This window comes from Anolis carolinensis, chromosome 5 (assembly GCF_035594765.1).
Source record: "Anolis carolinensis isolate JA03-04 chromosome 5, rAnoCar3.1.pri, whole genome shotgun sequence".
In the NCBI taxonomy this organism is placed as follows: Eukaryota; Metazoa; Chordata; class Lepidosauria; order Squamata; family Dactyloidae; genus Anolis; species Anolis carolinensis.
Genome location: NC_085845.1, coordinates 149215106 through 149233587, shown reverse-complemented (window position 1 = coordinate 149233587; position 18482 = coordinate 149215106). Strand labels below are relative to the sequence as shown.

At 37.3% G+C, this 18482-nt stretch overlaps 1 protein-coding gene across 1 annotated transcript in view; it reads left to right on the top strand.

Moving 5' to 3' along the window:
* tafa2 (TAFA chemokine like family member 2) overlaps positions 1 to 18482 on the top strand; it is a 204956-nt gene that overhangs the window by 173151 nt on the left and 13323 nt on the right. The window contains exons 3-5 of the mRNA XM_008111087.3: positions 2820 to 2972; positions 4420 to 4544; positions 14840 to 15074. Of these exons, the coding sequence (XP_008109294.1) occupies positions 2820 to 2972; positions 4420 to 4544; positions 14840 to 14851 (290 nt within the window). The 3' untranslated portion in view covers positions 14852 to 15074. The remainder of the gene's footprint in view (positions 1 to 2819; positions 2973 to 4419; positions 4545 to 14839; positions 15075 to 18482) is intronic.

The following is an 18482-nucleotide window of genomic DNA, read 5'->3' as shown; positions in this document are numbered from 1 at the left end:
ACATTCACCTTGAACTAGAAACAATATCGATACTGTCTGAAATATGTTTGATTTTCTATTCTCGACATTGTTTATAATATTGAATGTTCATCCCATAAGTATTACACAAAACAAAAATATTCTTGGCATAATAAAGTGCATACAACAAAATGTTTTTAAAACTATCGTTAGTAGGGAAAAAACCTTTTGATTGATGAATTGCAAAGCTGGAATTATTGAATCCCACTAACAGAAGGTTTTTACTGGCATGAGAAAAGATTGCACTCAATTCTTCATTTCCCATAACAAATGGTTATTGTGTCTGAGACACAAACACACACAAAGAGGTTGGAAAGTTGTTATTTTACCACAACTCTCATGATCTCCCAGCTACTATGGCCACTGGGTATGCTGGTTTGAGATTGTGCAAGCTGTAACTAAAAAGCTATTTTTTCTGTGCTGTGCACATTTTTATAGTCATCTTGTATCTCATTTTAATCTTGTACCTTATATTAAATTTTGTTTTAAGCTTCCTTTGATCTTGCACTGGGAGAAAGGCAGGAAAATAAGAAAACAAACAAAACAAATATAATTACAACTGAAAATTAGAGAGTATGAATGGTTCTCATTCTGTAAGCCTGGAAAGTCTTGCCCATTGAGGGACATCTCACTATTGATGTTCTTCTGAATAGAAAAGACCACCCTCTTCTTGAAACTTTTGGCTCATTAGATGAATCGTATCTCAATCCTGTATTATATTGTTATTCTTTACAGGTATTAGTTTCAACTATGGTATCTGATATCTCATCTTTTTCGTCTGTTGTGTTCTTAAATTATTCATTAGTATTGCAAGGTTTTATTGTTATGTTATGCTTATTTTATCTTTGGATTTGGAAAAGTGGGATAGAATTTTAAAAATAAAAAACACTGTTTTGAGAAATTATGTATTCTGTTGCCAGCTGTCACACTTGTGATACTATGTTTTTTCCCCTGTAAGAATACATGTTTTAATACGTTCTTTATTTCTTATTCATGGTATTATTGTTATTAAAAATATTTACATAGACTCACCAATAGAGTGTAATCCAACCCCCATATCTGCAGGGAATATGTTTTTGGATTGCTTGTGAAAACAAAGAACCATAATTAGTAGTGAGCCTATTGAAATGGATCTCTTCCAGAAACAGCATACCATAGAATCATGTTGGGGGATCTAGAAAATGGCTAGAGAGAAAATCTCTCTAACATTGTTATGTCCTCCAGTCCTCCAACCATGTGCTCAACTTCCATGAAAGACTATCATAGAACTTCACTGGAGGATTTAGAAAATTCTAAGGCTTAGAACACCTACCCAGCATTTTAGGTCCTCCAGCATGACTCAGTTGTTAGGGCCGGGCTGTGGCGCAGCTGGCTAGTAACCAGCTGCAATAAATCACTACTGACCGAGAGGTCATGAGTTCGAAGCCCGCTACCATTAAATAGCCCGGCTTGCTGTTGACCTATGCAGCCCCGAAAGACAGTTGCATCTGTCAAGTAGGGAAATTTAGGTACGCTTTATGCGGGAGGCTAATTTAACTAATTTACAACATCATAAAACTGCCAGCAAAACACGAGGAAAGGAATAAGGAAGTACAGCCACTAGTGGACGGTGAAGCAACAGCTCCCCTGTGGCCAGAATCGTGAAGCGGGAAAAAAATGTTAAATGCCTTTGTGTCTGTCTATACTGTATGTTGTTTGTCTGTTGGCATTGAATGTTTGCCATATATGTGTTCATTGTAATCCGCCCTGAGTCCCCTTTGGGGTGAGAAGGGCGGAATATAAATACTGTAAATAAATAAATAAATAAATAACTTGCAGTGGACATAGAGCATAGAATTGCACTAGGGGACCTAGAAAATGCCTCAAAAGTACCTATTTTTTTTCCAGATGTGGATATGTGAAATCACAGATACCAGTCCTGTGGATACAGGGATCAGTGTATTTAGGAACCTGCATATATACTAATAGAAACTAATTTTGTAAATGACATGTGGATGATATAAAAATGAAACTAAACCAGTCACTAAATGAACTGATAGCTATTATAAGTAGCTTGCTTTCCTTCCCATAGTGAGAATTCATCAGAGATAGTTGCCCTGTCTTTCAAATTCACCCTGCGTTTACCTTCCAAAAAGGCAACACAATTTAATCCTGAGAACCAAAAGGGAGAACTGCAATGTTTGGGGAAATGCAAAAAGCATCATGATTAGTTTTGTTGAATGGCTTTAGGGTACTTTGTCTCTGAAGTTACAAATGGAAAGTTGTAGAAAAACTCGATGGGAATACTCCACAATGCAGCATTCTGTTGAAAGTCTGACTTGATCTTTTCTTAAATGTCTTGTACATTTCTAAATTATTGGATAAGGGAAAAGCTTGGAAATGTTATTTTTGGATTCCAATTCTCAAAATTCCAGTGGACATCCTGCCTGGGGCAATCGGGAAGTTGTAGTACAAAAATACCATTCCCGAGCCCTGATAATAAGGAACACAATTTTGTGCTCCTGTTCATGTCTATTCACATGATTATCTTCTCTTCCTGCAACCAGACAAAGATGACTTGGCAGACTGTGTCCCTGTCTAACCTGAAGCTAGCAATGTTCTGAGATGTATGAAGTTGCTAAGTATTTAAGTTCCCTAGAATAAGGTGGATAGAGGATAAACTTTTTTTACTATGCAGAAGATTATTTCAGTGACAGTGCAGGCATGATGGCTACCTGTGCATGCATTCTTGCTTTAAAAGCATTCTACTGAATCTTCTCCAGAAGTCAATACTTGCTCTCAACATCTTTTTGTTTCCACAGCTCATCATGTTAAAACTGGAACTTGTGAAGTGGTGGCTCTCCACAGATGTTGCAATAAAAACAAGATAGAAGAAAGATCACAGACAGTCAAGTGCTCCTGCTTCCCCGGGCAGGTAGCAGGTACCACTCGAGCTGCGCCTTCTTGTGTTGATGGTGCGACATATTCTGTTGTTTGTTCTTCCTTCTCAAGCCATGTGCCCTGAGTTCTTTAAAGGATTGCCTTTCGTTTACTCCCATGAGTGTTTATAATGACAAGGAGAATTATATGAAGGTACACTCAAGGTGAATGGTAGATGGAGAGTTTTAAATAAATTACTAAGTCTGGCTGTGAAAAAAAGTCCCTTGGGTGAAAAAAAAAATGATGTAAAAGTGTGATTGTCTGTAGTGATGAATCAATTTTGTTAATTCAAAAAATATTTGTTAGAGACATATTATGATCACTTACGTTATGGAATAACAAGATTTGAAGGTGGGTCTGATCAGGAGTGAGGTGAGAGCAAATTCTAAAAATCCTCCACACCACAAACCAATCCAATTTAGGCTACCCTTCTTGTTCTGGAAATTTGTTTTTTGAATAATGTACTGTGCTACCTACAAGACTAATGCCACATCTAGTCTGGGTAGGAATCACAATGTTCTACAGATGTTAGGGACCCCAAAACTGTTTTTAAGGTAGGATCTCAACATTGGCCAGCAGATTTTTATTATCATTATATTTTGCCTACTACTTATAAAAATGTACAGAGGGAGTGCAAATTACTTTTCTCATTCATTTTAATTCAAACATTCATAAATTGGAAGACTCTTGCTGGTAAAGTGCCCTTCATGTGTTCAGTGTAGCTTACTTCCCAGTATAGGATAGATTTCAGGCAGCTTTCAGGAAGTGCTCCATGGCAATAGCTGTCTTTATCCTACTGCCTGATCATTTAATGCACATTTGATGGATAGTTCCTGAGGAAGGGCAATTACCATAACATCTGGGTAGTCCAATTTTGCTGGATCATTTCAATGGGGCTCAATCCACTCAGCTTAGTAATGGGAGGAGTTAGGTCTCCTTTCACCTCTCCTCTGGGGCCTGTGACAGATGTTGTTGGACTATAACTCCCAACACCCATAGATAATCATAACTAAAGGGAGGAATTCTGGCTTTGCATCTGAAACATCAGGAAGGTTGCATTATTTCTATCCATGTATTAGTATTTTGTTCCAGTCTAAAAGGCATCTTTTTTTTTAAAGGAAACATCCACATTTGACACTGACCATTGCGTAGCTATCATTAGTAGATATATCACCTTTTGTGGGTACATTTCTTTTGAAAAGTTCAGAATATAGTGGTTATATGGAGATTAAACTTTTAAAATGAGATCAGGAGAAATTAGTTAGATGGTTAAAAGGTAAGATTTGTTCTGAACAGATTTAATTAATCCTACACATGTTTGAAAATAACTGTCAGGTTTCACAATGCTTGAGGGACAGTGACCTTTCCCTCCTATTACATATAAATGGCTTTATAAGTGTAACTGCCCAATAGATCCTATGCTGCACATAGCTATGGATCAACTTTAAAAATGTTTTAAATATGTATTCTGCTTTTCTTTAGCTTCAATAGTGGAGCAAAAATGGTGGTGCCACATGCAACCATGTCTTGAAGGAGAGGAATGTAAAGTTCTTCCAGATCGAAAAGGGTGGAGTTGTTCTTCTGGGAATAAAGTGAAAACAACAAGGGTAAGTATTGAGTTCACATGAAATCTGGTTGGCCATTTTGGGAAGAGAATGTTGGGCTCAATGGATCATGTGTTTCATAAAACAAGACAATATTTAAACATGGAAGAACATAGTCACATAATGAAAGTCTTAGATCAAATTTAGCTGCACTAAAGATTGAATTGAAATCTGTGTGACTTTACAATTAGTCATGACAAACCTGAATGCCATTTATTTCAGTTGGTCTTGAAATAAAATAGATTAAGTCTGGATCCAACACTGTAGATATTGAGATTGTTTCTATTTATTTATAATCAGGGCCGGGCTGTGGCGCAGCTGGCTAGTAACCAGCTGCAATAAATCACTACTGACTGAGAGGTCATGAGTTTGAAGCCCGGGTCGGGTTAAGCCCCCGACCATTAAATAGCCTGGCTTGCTGTTGACCTATGCAGCCCCGAAAGACAGTAGCATCTGTCAATTAGGGAAATGTAGGTACGCTTTATGTGGGAGGCTAATTTAACTAATTTACAACATCATAAAACTGCCAGAAAAACACGAGGAATGGAATGAGGAAGTACAGCCACTACTGGACAGTGAAGCAACAGCTACCCCTGTGGCCAAAGTTATGAAGTTGGAAAAAAATGTTAAATGCCTCTGTGTCTGTCTATATATGTTGTTTGTCTGTTGGCATTGAATGTTTGCCATATATGTGTTCATTGTAATCCGCCCTGAGTCCCCTTTGGGGTGAGAAGGGTGGAATATAAATACTTTAAATAAATAAATAAATAAATAAATAATCCTGAACAAAAAGATTGTAAAATCATATTAAAATCTTGCTAATCAGCTGCCTGCTGGGGAAGGTATAACTGAAACCAGCTTCACCTTCCCATTTCAGATATTGGTTTGACTGAAAGTGAATGCAATATTCTATACATCTTTGGAGGGTTTTATTTTTAAAATTTCTGTTTCATATTAGTTCACAGATTTCAGAAATTAATTCAGCTATGACCTAAAATATAGGTTTCTTTAAGGACTGAATCCCTTTCTTACATTGAGATTATAATGGCAGTGGAGGAGATGAGTGACCCACCACCTCATCACACAAGGTGAATTTAGCATCCTAGCACACTGTCAGGATGTTTCCTCCTCAGAGCCCACCAGACACCATCATACAACATATGGTAACTTTTTGTGGGGCTCCGTGGAGGAAGAAGCATCTTGGTAGGATGCCTCCCTTGGACACACAGGAAGTTTCCTGTATTCTGTTGGGAACCATGGGGCCCAGCTTGGGAGGAAGCCATGCGGCAATACTTCCCCATGTAGGTATGGAAATGTGTCACTGTGGGCGAGCCGGAGAACTGGGATTGCCCCATTGCCGTGCCGATTCACCACAGAGGATGATGAATTGTCCTGCGGGACTTCATCCATGTGATGAGGTCCTAAAAGAATGAAGCATCCATGGAGAGGGCAACCTCTAACTTACTTAAACCTCTTATGCCTATCTCTGATCAAACATACCCATGACTATTAAAATATTAAGTAATACCTGTATTTACTCGAGTCCAATGTGCCATCAAATCTAATGCGCATCACAATTATCAGAAATCCAAAAAAATATTTACCATATTACCTGAATCTAATGTGCACTCTAATTTTGGGAGGGTAATTTTGTCCAAAAAAAAATTAGCCTTACCATCATGTAAATATGATATATAAAGTGCATAAATTCTTTGGACTTAAAAAAGATTACCAGAATTTCTCACATTCTTCATTTTTTCAAGTGAGAGCAACATTTAGAATAAAAACTAAAAGAAACTGAGTTATTAAGAAACTAAAAATACTCAGCAGTGTATAAAAATGTGAATAACCTCTTTTGGCTTGTAAAATGGAATTCATAGATGTTTATGTATGACATTAATATACAGTTTTATACTTGCTGCCCTCTCATAATATTTTTCTAAGATCTTTATGATTTTGTACTTAATAAAGATGTGTATAAAGATTCTGCATTGTATAATAACAGTTTCTATGGTTTCCTTTTTATTCAGGACTATTTCATTTCAGAATAGTAGTATTCTGAAGTAATTATTACTTTCTGAGAAGTAATAATTCTTTCTGGGAAGTAATTATTACAAGAATTAGAAGGCACTAGATCAAAGCTATCTGTGTCATTCTGGAAAGAAATATCACATGCGACCGCTTGTGAGCACTACTCAGATCTTACTATAAGAATAGTTGTCTTCAACTTGGCTGGTGGGATGGATCACAAATTGTAGGCCAACGAAAAGTATGTTCTATTATGCATATAAGCATCTTCTGGTTTGTTGTTCGTTTTAACTTTCATTTTGAGGAAAGGTAAAAGTAGGACCAGCACTGACAAATGAAAGAATGGGTTAGAGAAAAGAAACTGGCATTCAAAAAACAAACTAACTTGAAAAAACAAAAAAAAAATCTAATCGAGTATTATTTAATTAGGTTGGAAGTGTGAGTTCATATCAGAAAAGGATGAGGTTTGTGCACTCAAAATGGGCAGAGTATATCACTATTACAAGCTTCCTGAATTATATGGCAACTTCTACCAGTTAGGCTGGATCTACACTGCCATGTAATCCAGTATCTGATCCCAGATGATCTGCTTTGAACTGGATTATATGAGTCTATACTGCCATATAATCCAGTTCAAAGCATATAATCTGGATTGTATTGGCAGTGCAGATAGGGCCTCACTGTAGGTCAGTGGTTCTCAACCTTCCTAATGCAGTGACCCCTTAATACAGTTCCTCATGTTGTGGTAACCCCCAACTATAAAATTATTTTCGTTGCTACTTCATAACTGGAATTTTGCTACTGTTATGAATTGTAATGTAAATATCTGACATGCAGGATGTATTTTCATTCACTGGACCAAATTTGGTACAAATACCCAATACACCCAAATTTTAATACTGGTGGGGTTGGGGTGCGTGGTGGTGGTGGATTGATTTTGTCATTTGTCAGTTGTAGTTGCTGGGATTTATAGTTCACCTACAATCAAAGAGCATTCTGAACTCTACCAGCAATGGAATTGAACCAAACGTGGCACACAGAACTCCCATGACCAACACAAAATACTGGAAGAGTTTGGTGGGCATTAACCTTGAGTTTTGGGGTTGTAATTCACCTATATCCAGAAAGCACTGTGGACCTAAACCATGATGGATCTGGACCAAACTTGGCACCAAATATTCAATATATCAGAATGTGAACACTGGAGTTTGGGAAAAATAGACCTTGACATTTGGGAGTTACAGTTGCTGGGATTTATAGTTCACATACAATCAAAAAGCCCCTTGAACCCCACCAATGATAGAATTAGGCCAAACTTCCCACACACAATCCCCATGACTAAACAGCAAATACTGGAAGGATTTGGGTTCCAAACACCATCAGAAATATGTGCTTTATGATGGTCTTTGGTGACGCCTCTGAAACCCCCCACGCAACCCCACCCAGCGGTTTCAACCCCCAGGTTGAGAAACACTGCTGTAGGTGAAAGAAAAAATGAGAACTCCAAGATTATTTTCCATGCGAGGCAGTATTGCTCATCTGCTCCTGCCAATGTATTCTTTCAAATATTACCTGACAGATAGTGCCGAAGTAGTTTAGGTTTCTGTGTGTCTACTCCGAAGTAACCCCTGCTGAGTTCAATTTGACTTAACACCTGAGCAAGTATATATAGCACTTCTGCCCTGATGGGATACCTGGCCTTCATCCAATAGCTGAAAGAGATTAGATAAAATGAGAGTAGAATTCTCTGTGTGAGCCTGAATTGTATCTGAAAAGAAACTTGAACATTGCAGTAGTTGCCAAAATGGTTGTGAATTGATATATCCCCAAAAAAGACTATTACAGAGACTATGATAATTTGTAAGATTAATATAATCATCTGGAGCCGGCAATTGTTGTTATAGCTCTCATGATCCCCATTTGTTCTGCTAGTACTGATTCTACTTAGTTGCCTGCCAGCTGAGGAAAAGTGGGGGAAAGGATGGATAAGGAGACACAATACTGTAGGGCTGAGAATGAGTCCCTGGATATCGAGCTGGAATTTATCTTGAAACCAAGGCCGATATTAGCGTCAATGAAGCAGCTATATCGGTTGATGATCTGTCCTCTGAATTACAACAGATGCATAAGCACTTCAGGCAGCTGCAAAGAGGAGGAAAATAGGACAAGTGCTGCTGTCTGTGCTGGTTAAAAAAAGTTTGAAATATCGCTCTCCTGCTAGCGTCTTCCCTTTGAGTCTTCCTGCTTTCTCAATTTCTCCTCAGAAATAGGGCTGTAGTTCAGATTAAGCAAAGATTTGTTGTGGAGTGTCATTCATCTTGAAAGCAAGTATTCAGCCTGTGAATCAGTGTTAGCGATAGATGAGATTCTGTAGGACAATACAAAAAGGATGGCTAGAACATAAGAAGGTCAGTGAAATATCTCTCATGTTCCAGGTGACATTTTCAAGTGATCTAAGATGGAATAGCAATTGCTTATTTCAAGGGAGAATTCCAATCAAAGCAATTTGAAGATTACAAAAAGAATGATGTGGAATGGTATCTCAGTCTGGAATATTACTCACATTTATTAGGCGGTACATTAGAAGAGAAGACAGCATACAGTCCATGATTGTATCATGTGTAGATAAAGTCCATGTCCAGGGCAGAAAAGTAGATGCCGAGAAAAGCCACTTTTTGAAAATCTTGCTGAAATCCCAGGCTGCTCATAGAGGAGGAAGCGGTCTTTCATCAATCCTAGCACCAAAAGGTTTATGGCTTTGCAGGCAAACTCTGTGCTTTTAGCTGAGCTCCGAAACAGATTGAAAGTTAAACATTTAAGAGATCTTGGCTGTTACATCAACTTTATCTGGAAATAAATTTTGATGTTATGCTTGGGGAAAGTAGTCTGTTTTGCTTAACAGCCAGCCCGAAATTGAAAGCATGCTGACTAGTTTATGAAATTCCAGCTGAGCCAAATAAAGATACTATTCTATTGTTATTTTTGGAATAAGATAGTATTTCCAGGCTACTTGTCTCATTATTCTTACATTTTTCTAACAAATATCTTCCTCTTCAGCTTCATACACCCATTCCCAGGCTACTTGTATCATTACTCTTACATTTTTCTAATACATCACTTCTTCTTCACCTTCATGCACCCATTCACCCCATCTCGAGAACTTTCCCCCTATATCTGAATCTTCACATCCCAACCAAACTAGGCAATAGTTCTTAGGTGTGTTAAGTTCCCCATTGCTTCATGGCCATCATTCCGTCAAGATTTATTAGCTCCATATAGCATATCTGTGAACTGTCACAATCTTTTCTACTTGCAGCACTAAGTTAAGGCCATTGAATGCTATTTATTCAACACTAAAGCATGTGGATGGCTTTACAAGACCTAGGCAAGGCCCAATTATTTCTCCAAAGTGCTTACATAAAACAAGAATTAATCACAGACAAGGGAATGATAAAGGTTCAAGAAAGCCAAGGCTCTGATTAAAGTTGTGTATGTCCTTGTTTACATGGCATGTAAGTGATTTTTTGGGACATATCGTAGTGACAGGGGTTTTTTATGTTTGACTGTTGAAGGCTGTTGAATGTTTCAGACTGAATTTCATTGAAAATGCAAAGCAAGCATATTTCTTCCTTATAGGTGAAATTGCATTCTCTGCAGCAATTGGTTTTTCTCTGTCATTTCATCAGAGATGACAAAGGAGAAGAAAAGGTAACAGTGACAAGTAAGGAAGCAACATAAAGCGACTCACTAAAGGCTGGTTAACAGTTTAAATAAAACTGTTACTGTAATAAAAACCAGCTACAGAGAAGCATGGGTGCTCTCCTTGCATGGCTGTCCACCTGCTCCTTCTGGGAACTCTACACACATGAAATGAGCTCACCTAATAGAATTGGCCAGTAAGAGGTTAAACTTGTTATTGGTCTCTATAGCTACACCTCTATTTTAGATACTTGTAATGCTGTTGCTTTGATTTTGGTGGTTTTAAATGGAAGTACAATGATAAAGATTAATTCCAGCTCCTGGTGGCGCAGTGGGTTAAACTGTTGAGCTGCTGAACTTGCTGACTGAAAGGTCAGTGGTTCAAATCCAGGGAGCAGGGTGAGCTCCCCCTGTTAGCCCCAGCTTCTGCCAACCTAGCAATTCAAAAACATGCAAATGTGAGTCAATCACATTTACTTACTCCGGCAGGAAGGTAACGGCGCTCGATGCAGTCATGCCAGCCACATGACCTTGGAGGTGTCTATGGACAACACCGGCTCTTCGGTTTAGAAATGGAGATGAGCTCCAACTCCCAGAATCGGAAACAACTAGACTTAATGTCAGTAGAAAACCTTTACCTTTACTAATCCCTTAGCTGGAAATACCTTGAAGAATGTTTATCAATCTATACACATAATAAAAGTGAAAATATGCATGTGTGTCCACTTACACAGACAAGCTCCTGCCTCCATAAACAGCTATAGCTCCCACTAAAAAAAAAAAATAATAATAATTTATACCCCACCCCTCTCCCTGAAGGGATTCGGGCAGGCTTGCAATAGTCAAACAAGAAAATATGACAACAATATACAATAAAACAATTATTACTTAAAACAGTTCAAATGACATCATTAAGGTGCATGCTTGTTTTTTAAGTACATGATTTGAAAAACTCTAACCTTTCAGTATCTTGCCCTAGGACTCTAAACAGAAGGAAATAACTAGCAGCAGTGCTTCTTTTTTAGGCCTTTTTTTAAGCTTTTGCATTATCATATATTGCAGAGGAGTGGGATGATTATTCTAATACAGTCGACTCAGGAGACACCAATGGCCTCTCCCCAGTGACATTGCAGGTTATAGTGAGCACCATGAACATGTACAGGTCATTAAGGAGGTAGTCTGAAATCACTTAGAAAGGAATGCTGTGATTACTAAAAGTCAACATAGATTTCTCAAAAACAAGTAATTCCAGACTAATCTTATCTCTTTCTTTGATTGAGTTATAAGCTTCATAGATGCAGAGAATGCTGTGGATGTAGCATATCTTGATTTCAGTATGGCCTTTGACATGGTTCTCCATGATCTTTAGAGAAGCAAACTAGTCAAATGTGAGCTAGGCAATACCACTATTAGGTGGATCTGTAATTGGTTAAGCGACAGAACCCAAAGGGTGCTCACCAATGGTTCCTCTTCATCTTGGAAAGTAGTGACTAGTGTAGTGCTGTAGGGTTTGGTCCTGGGCCCAGTTCTGTTCAACATCTTTATTAATGTCTTGGATGAAGGTTTAGAGGGTATTCTTATCAAGTTTACAGATGACACTAAATTAGAAGGGATAGCTAATACTCAGGACAGGATCAGAATTTAGAAGGACCTTAACAGATTAGATAGCTAAAAGATGTTAGACCTCACTTGGAATAAGGTGTCCAATTCTGGGCAACACAATTCAAGAGAGATATTGACAAGCTGGAAGGTGTCCAGAGGAGGGCGACTAAAATGATCAAAGGTCTGGAAACCATGCCTTATGAGGAGCATCTTAAAGAACTGGGTATGTTTAGCCTGCAGAAGAGAAGGTTGAGAGAAGGCAGGATAGCCATGTATAAATATGTGAAAGAGAGTGATAAGGAAGAGGGAATAGGTTTGTTTTCTGCTGTCCTGAAGGCTAGGACTTGGAGCAATGGGTTCAAATAACAGGAAAGGAGATTCCACCTGAACATTAGGAAGAACTTCCTGACTGTACGAGCTGTTCAACAGTGGAACTCTCTGCCTCGGAGTGTGGTGGAAACTTTTAAACCGAGACTGGGTAGCCATCTGTCAGGCTGTCTTGATTGTGCTTTTCCTGCATGGCAGGGGGTTGGACTAGATGATCCATTTGGTCTCTTCCAACTCTGTTATTCTATAGTTCTGTGATTCTAACCATTTTAATGTACACCAATTTCTGGATTTTGCAATATATTAATTTGGAATGCAATAGTGTAGCTCTAATAACAGTGAGTATCAGGAAGAACTAGTTGTTCCCTAAAGTCATTTTTATCTGTGATGTGAAGAAGGAAGGCTCATATGCAGTGTTGGGAATACTTTGAGGTAGCAATTAATCATACTGTCTTTGAACAATTAGACAATGGGCATTTTTAGTGCCTTTCTTTTGAATCCTTTTATGACCTTTTCTTGTCAGCAAAGAGATCAAAGATATTCTGTATAAATATTTGTAATTCTTTAGATCCATTTGTGATGACATAATGGCAGCATTTCCCCTGAAAATGTCAACTAATTTGTCAGTAAATATTATCTCACCTTCATTACTTTTAGTTAAAATGCCGTAGTATTTATTTTATAGATCCAATTGCAGGTCATGTTACCATCACAGATAGAATTGTCCTTCTGAATATACTGTTCAACTAAGTCTCTAAGATAAAACATGACACATATATTATTTCCAAATTGCAGTTATTAATGGTCATGCTGATCAGATTTTGGAGGGTAGCCTACCATGTCTGAAAGTGATTAAGTCCTTAACATTGATAGAAAGCAGAGATGCCTAAAAGTTGAGAGAGGGACTAGGTGCTAAAATTCTACGCTTAGGTCCCTCCAGATTTTCACGAGATAGAGATGCAAAGAGCTGGACAAAACAAAATATTCCTCCTTCCCCAAAACAAAACCAAACAAAACCCAAAACAGAGCTGTCTTGAAATCCACTATTTTGAAAAATAATGTTTCATTTTGTTCCCAGAAGTTTCAAGATGTCTCAAGACGTGGTTAGTCACCTTCTTTTTTTGGCCAGAAAAAGAATGGTCTAAGGGGGCTAAAGAAGTTGACACCTTCAAAAACAGTCCTGGAGTCTGCATATTACCAATCTAATATAGACAGTATAGGAAGTATGTCTATTTAATGTATCCAGTAATAAAGACAACCAGCCTGATATAGTGGTTTGAAAGATAGACTGCAACTCTACCCACTCAGCCATAGAAAACCATTGAGTGACCTAACAAATCACATTCCCTGAGCCTCAGAAGAAGGCTAAATCTTATCGTGAAATGCCTATGGTAGGATTGCTTTAGGGTTGCTATAAGTTGGAAATGACTTGAAGGAAAGCAACAGTTGTCCCCACTATTCCTTGTTATTTTCCAACATTTTCCCATAAGCTTCATAACTCTACATAGAGTCCATTTGAGAAACATTTGAGCATACAATGACCAAATTTTGGAAAGCCTAATGGACAACATGGTCACTTTATTTTAATTAGAAGGATATATTCATTGGGTTTTCATGATTGCACTTTCAAATAATTTATTTTAGGATAGTTAATTTTAAGGGACCTTCCAGACAGGCCTCAAAATACGAGGCCTGTCAAGCCTTTCCCGGAGGCATCCAAATGGTAGGATACACAAGGAAAAGGGAATTACAGTGGGGAAGAGATATTGCTGTCTCTTCTGTATCACTGAGACCTGGATAGTAGTAGTTGGGATAAAGGGAGGGTATTTAATTTGCTTCTGGTACTAGGCATGAAGCACACACAAGCCTAACATTATTCATTAATTGTCCATGCTTTCGCTACATTGCACCAAAAGTTGGCTGCAGCTATATCTACTACTCAGCCCAACTGAGCAAAATGGGGCACATATCTATGTAATCATCATGTAAATCCTATTTATTTAGACTGTGTTCATCTTACTAGTTTCAGGTTTTTAATAGATCATTTCAGTTGTATCTGCTGCTCCTGTCTGTAATGTTATTGCTTTTCTTATAATGATGTGGGGTTTTGCTCTGTTTTATGGCTGTTTTATGCCATATATGTGTATAAAGGTGGGATATATTTCTTCTCAAATAAATAAAAGCCATTACTTTTCTTGGGACTTATCCACGACTTGGTTGATCCCTCGGCCCTTGCAGAAAAGTAATAGTAATTTGGATTTATAAGCCAATCCTACTTTAAACCAGCATTATTTGCAGAGAAATATTCAATAATTAATCAGCCATAAATATTTAATGGATGAATTGGTTTATTTCAGTTTAAGGTGGAAGAATAACATCTTATTTAACATGCCTCTTGGTAATTTTGTACTCATTTTAATAATAATAATAATAATAATAATAATAATAATAATAATAATAATAATAATAACCGCCCTCTCTCCCTGAGTGGACTCGGAGAGATTTACATACAGAAAGCCAAACATGTATAAATATATAAAGGCATGGTGTATTTGTTTCCTTATGTGCAAACTGTTTTGCCACTTATCCTAGTTTTGTATTATCCAACTCATTTTAGTATCTGACATGTGTTTGTTTTTTAGGCAAACGTGTAAAACCTTCAAGAACAAGGAGATTTCTGCTGTGCCTGATGACAATTTTTGATTATTCCACACACACACAATACTCTGGCTCCACGTTTGGAGCAATAGTTGTGATGAATCCTAATGTTGGTTGGATTCTCAGGAAAGGCCAGAAGGTGTGCTGAGGCGTGAAGAGTCAAAAACACTCCTGGAAAAAAGATGTTCCAGCCTTGGTTTATTACTCGGAGAGCACCAGGTGAGTAAAAGCACAGGTTTCCATAGTTCTAGAAGAATTGTATGTATTGTACTGTCTTCTTATATATTTTGTAAATTCACAAAATTATTTTTATATTGCTTATTGCCCTTGAAAGCCACCCCAAATTGGTTTACATAATAGGATGAAATGAAGCCAAATTTCTTTTAATTTTTTATTATTTATTTTATTTATATATTCCAAAGTTTTAATTTTTTAGAACAAGTGCAATATGATGCGACAAGAATGTGAATGTATATGTGAATGTATATTATTACTGTTTTAAAACTGTTTATTTTATGATATTTTATACTTATTACTGATGTACAGTATTTGGATTGTTGTTTATATAATTTTTATATGTCATAAGCCGCTTTGGGTCCCGTGAGGGAGAAAAGTGGGATATTATTATTATTATTATTATTATTATTATTATTATTATTATTATTATTATTAATAAAATCAAAAGGATCTGAATAACCTAAAATTATATATTAGAAACCGTTAAAAATTAAGAGAAAAGAGAATATAGTTATTCTCCATTTAAGATCAGGAATGATAGTGGTCTCACCTAATTTGGGAGGAAATTCCATAACTGGGATCCTGCCATAGAAAATAAGTAAAGGTAAAAGTTTTCCCCTGACATTAAGTCTAGTTGTGTCCAACTCTGGGGGTTGGTGCACATCTCAATTTCTAAGCCTAAGAGCCTGAGTTGTCAGTAGACACCTCCAAGGTCATGCGGCCGGCATGACTGCAAGGAACACTGTTACCTTCCTGCCGGAGCGGCACCTATTGATCTACTCACATTTGCATGTTTTTGAACTGTTAGGTTGGCGGAAGCTGGGGCTAACAGCAGGAGCTCCCCACTCCCCAGATTCAAATCGCCGACCTTTTGGTCAGCAATTTCAGCAGCTCATTGGTTTAATCCACTGCACCACCATGGGCTCCCCATAGAAAGTACTTGATGTTAATTCTGTGTAAGGCACCATTTATTCTCAAATGTTGATCCCCATTAGAAAGACACCTTAGGGCAGAATATCATTTTACAGTAACCGTTAGCCATTGTTGTCCACATTTTTATGCATGTCCTCTGTCTCTTGTCAAAGAGATGTTGCATTTCACAGAGATTTGGGTTATAACCGATATCACTTTGCTGGGATTGGTGCACTAAAATAGACGGGTGTCAAGTGAATTTTGACTGTTAACAGTCTCTTATTGTACAGTTTCCATCATAAGGTGTTCTGTTTGAGTTATACAATGTCTAAAATGTGGATATAATATACAGAAATATTTATGCAGTTCTAATAGATAAGCATGTGTAATTCTCCCATTTCATCCAGGTCTGTTTACATAGTGTAAACATGTATGCTTAAGTGAATACTGCTGCTCTTATATTAAGTTACAGTAGAATATGCAGGCAGGCATCCAGAATACCAATGTCACAGTGAATGTTCATTAGGAGCCAGCAGCAATTTTTGCATTGCTTCCCTGAATCTAATCAGACTCTGGTTTAGACCAGTCTCTGGGGATTTATATGCCCTGGTCCACACTTTAATGAATGGGCCTTTCTATATGTATATTGATTTATTTTTTCAAGGAACTACACTGATATGAAGGAAAATACAATACCTTAGCCTGTTGCAAAAAAAATTCTGGTTTCCTAGCTATTCGTTTCTGTTCAAACCAAGACCTGTTGCTCCTTTTAAATGTAATTTTTGATTATAGAAGACATGTCTCTTTGCTTTGAATGTTGGGTTTGATGGTATTAACCCTTCTCACAGTTCAAAAAGTGATGTTGAACCATTATTCAAAATAAATATAGATGCACAGACTTTCTGGAAATCTTTATCTCTAACCTGGAAGTCCTTCCTTTTAATGCTTGACTTATATATGCTGCAAAAGTTGCTCTGTTTTGTGGGAAAGGCACTCTTTAATATATTAAACAGGCATCACACTTGGCTCAAAACGAGCCATATCTAAGCAGTGCTGAAAATAATGGAATAAGAAGGGTATGCAATGGCAAAGGGTATTCTCTGTAACTGATGCTGGAATGAGCAGTCTACTTATCTCCCTTATTCCTAATTTATGATGTCCCTCTGTCTATGCATTTCAGCAAAAGCTAGAGATGGAACCAAATAATACACAGCTTTATATTTTTGAAGCTTTTCTATGCTTGTGGATTTTTCTGCCCAGCACAGTGTTACCTAAGTAACTCTTGTCTGAAGCCTGCTTTAAATTCAGTGAATTGAGGTAGAGTGATGGCATGTTTAAAGCCTCTTCTGAAACTGTTATTTATGTAACATCTTCCCCATTCCATTTTAAGACGAGCAAAATCTGCAAAGTGAAGCCTTTTCATTTTGCTCTGTAACTTTCTTTTCTCACCACTTCCCACCCTTTTGTGTTTGGGTTCTTAACATCCAAGCTGTAGAACAGATCAGATGAACTTGTGATTGCTCACTTCATTATGAGTTTTTCCTGATCTGAATTATGCTACTTTTTTTCCTTTCCGTTAAAGTACAGTAGAGTCTCACTTATCCAACGTAAACAGGCCGGCAGAATGTTGGATAAGCGAATATGTTGGATAATAAGGAGAGATTAAAGAAAAGCCTATTAAACATCAAATTAGGTTATGATTTTACATATTAAGCACCAAAACATCATGTTATACTACAAATTTGACAGAAAAAGTAGTTCAATACACAGTAATGTTATGTTGTAATTACTGTATTTACGAATTTAGCACCAACATATCATGATGTATTGAAAACATTGGTCACAAAAATGTGTTGGATAATCCAGAACGTTGGATAAGCGAGTGTTGGATAAGTGAGACTCTACTGTATTTTTATTGATTTCCTAAGGCATTTTGACCTTGTTAAAAGTATGGTTTTTTTATCATTTTGTTTGTCTAACATTGAGTTAGAATATTTGGTCTTTTTAACTAAGGGGTACATCTACACTGTAGAATTAATGTAGTTTGATACCATTTTAACTGCCATTGCTTGATGTTATGGGATCATTGGGGTTGTTGTTTTAGCTTTGTCTGCCAAAGAGTGCTGGTGCCTCTCCAAACAACAATTCCCAGGATTGCATCGTATTGAACCAGGACAGTTAAAGTGGGGCCAAACTGCATTCATTTAATCTGTAATACTTCAGGGCTTTAAAAGATTGGAGAAGTACAGAAGCAACAGTACTGAGAAATGGTATAATAAAGTTTAGCTCTAATGTTTAATGCCCTCAAAAGAGATACTAAATAGAAGAAAGCAGCTGATTAAGCTTTACATAGCATACTTTCTTGCATGATGAAGCTTAAGGGGCATTCACAAAGTTTCCAAATACTTTCCAAGAGGAGTCTTATTAGATCTAGGCCTGCTTAGGATGAGTAGGGATCTCATCACATTGAGGTCACTA